This window comes from Sorghum bicolor, chromosome 2 (assembly GCF_000003195.3).
Source record: "Sorghum bicolor cultivar BTx623 chromosome 2, Sorghum_bicolor_NCBIv3, whole genome shotgun sequence".
Classification (NCBI taxonomy): domain Eukaryota; kingdom Viridiplantae; phylum Streptophyta; class Magnoliopsida; order Poales; family Poaceae; genus Sorghum; species Sorghum bicolor.
This window is the reverse complement of record NC_012871.2, coordinates 75,221,635-75,224,285: the sequence shown is the minus strand read 5'-3', so window position 1 is coordinate 75,224,285 and position 2,651 is coordinate 75,221,635. Positions and strand designations below refer to the sequence as shown.

General features: G+C 60.2%; 1 protein-coding gene across 1 annotated transcript; it reads right to left on the bottom strand.

Moving 5' to 3' along the window:
• On the bottom strand, positions 215-2,292 carry LOC8073131. The gene has a single exon (XM_002461103.2). It carries the CDS (start codon positions 2,161-2,163, stop codon positions 499-501), a length of 1,665 nt encoding a protein of 554 aa, XP_002461148.1. The 5' UTR covers positions 2,164-2,292; the 3' UTR covers positions 215-498.

The window sequence follows — 2,651 nt, the reverse complement described above, 5'->3', positions numbered from 1 at the left end:
GTGACGACTGGCGTGAAGAAGAAGAAGAAGCGGTTCCGAGCCTTCCTTCGTCCTGCAACTGCAATGCAATGCAAGCACCAACTTGACTTGTCTCATGGGCGGGGCAAGGGCAACTGCAATGCAAGCACCATACGGAACAATGCCTCTGATGCATTCAGAGTTCAGTTCAGATAATAAACACAGCAAAATTGTGACTCTTTTGTTGGCGCCTGCATTAATGTAACCAATTCTCTTTTATTGAGTGTATAGTATGTATGTATGCACAGCGAGCTCGGATTTGTTTTTTTACCATGGAATATGGATCACAAGTACATGACGACGACACAAAAACTAATGCAAAGAATTGTCAGGTCAAGTCAGTATAACCAAAGAAAAAGAAATGGTGGGAAATGAAAACTATAGCAGAGCAGAGAGCTTAGAGCAGAGGAGATGTTCATTGAGCTGGCGGTTCTTGTTTTAATCGAGACCGGTCAGACCCGCCCGACGCACATCACATCATCACTCGGGCGCTCTCGGCCGCCGCCGTCCGCCGCCGTCGCCGCCGGCCATCAGGTACCGGTGCGCCCCGACGAGCTCCTCCCGGAAGCGCGCCAGGTCCAGCCGCACGTTCTGCCGGTCCAGGTACACCTTCTTGGTCACGTCCCAGCCGCGCTGCGCCACGCCGGCGGGGTCCGTCAGCACGGGGTCGCCCGTGGGGTACTCGCGGGACAGCGAGCTCTCCTCGGGGCTGATCTTGTACCCGACGTACCGCAGGCCCATCCGCGCCGCGGGCTCGCCGTAGTAGGCGCCGGCGGCCCAGTCCGTGCCCAGCGGAACCACCTGGATGAACACCTTCCCGGGCCGCATGAACAGGAAGTGCGTCATGGCGGCGCCGTGCACCCCGATCATGGCGTCGCTGGCGTTCAGCTCCCGGTATATCTTGCACAGCTCCGTGGTGCGGTCGGGACGGATCACGCGCACGTCGAACCCGACGTCCGCCGCCAGTGCCGCCAGGTCGGCCTCGTTCTCGATCACGCGGGACCCCGTCCGCGACACGATCACCAGCCTGGGCCTGGGCCGGCGGTCGTCGTCTGCGTGACTCGGACCTGGCGGCGCGCGGGGCACCACGGCGCCGCGGCGGTGGCGGTGCAGGCGCAGGCGCTTCCGAGCCGTGCGCCGCTCCAGGCGCTCCAGGAACTCGATGCGGCCGCGGTACGCGTCGTCCAGGAGCCTGCGGAAGTCGCCGATGCTCTTCCCCTCGGGCGTCCTCGCCGGGTCCACGCTCAGCTCGCCGTGGATGCGAAGCCCGGCGATCACCTCGGGGAAGCAGTGCACGCGGCGGTCGGCGGTGAAGTCGATCGGCGGGAACGCCGACAGCTGGGACACCACGTCGCCGTACTTGGTCATCCACCAGTCGTGGTACTCGAGGATCACCAGCACCACGCGCCGCCGGAGGTGGTGCGCCGTCACGAACAGCGGCAGGATGCCGTCGTTGAACTCGTGGTACACGTTGCCCGTGTACCCGCCGGTGGAGAAGAGCACGGCCGGCACGTCGTGCCGCACGTCGCACCGCGCGGCGTCGCCGGGGACCACGCGCCGCAGCCGCACCTCGTCGATCGTCGCCATCACGTTCGCCTCCCACTTGCGCGTGTACGGCCGTATCCGCTCCTCCTCCTCCTCCGCCGCCGCCGTCGAGTTGCCGGCGGACACGAGCTGGAACGACGCGCTCGCCGAGTGCATGCGCAGGTCCCCCTTGGCGAAGCAGATGTCCGCGCGCTCCGACGTGCGGTCGCAGCAGAAGCTGTCGTTCCCCACGGACGAGCACGGTCCGGACACCGCGCCACGCGCGGCCGCGGCCGTCGCCACCGCCCCCGTCCCCGCTCCCGCCGCCGCGCCGCCTTCGTCGCTATGCACGAAAGAGAGGAAGGACACGGGCGCCACGAACAGCGTCCCCACGCAGAGGAAGGAGAGCAGGAGCATGGCCAAGAAGCGCCGCAGGCCGAGAGCCCTGGGTTGCACCTGCTTGCCGCTCTTGCCCCCACCGCTGCCGTAGTCCTGGTAGTAGTACATGACCCGCCGCCCGGCGCCCTTGGGCTGCGACACCTTGCATGCCACCTCCTGCTCCGGCTCGCCCTTCCTGAACTGCAAGATGTAGATTCTGTGCTGCTGTTGCTGCTGCACCATGGCCGTCGCTAGAGAGAGAAGGCCTCTCGGATGACTATGAGAAGAGGAATTGGGGGAGAGAGGGGGTATAAATGGCTCAGCTTAGCAGAAGAGTATAGAAAACTATTGGCGGTTAGAGGTTGGGCCGCTATGCTTATGTGACGGCAAACACAGCCAACAGTGATGGAACAAACATCTTTGAGGAGCATTCGGTGGGTCCTCTGATTGCCACCTAATAAAAATTAAAATGCACAACATCTGCACAACAGCAAAAATGATTCATTTCTTACACAACGATAATCATTCACTCTAGATCAATGAATCAAGCCCAATCCTCTTATTTCACATCATAGAAATTAAGCAAGTCTTAATTGCTTGCAGTCGTATCTGATTGCAATATATCGTCACACTCACTTCTTGAGAAGACATGTACAAATAAGAATTATGACATGTAAAATTTATTATAGAAGTACTTATGTATATAGTTTTTTTCAAGAAATCGGACAGGA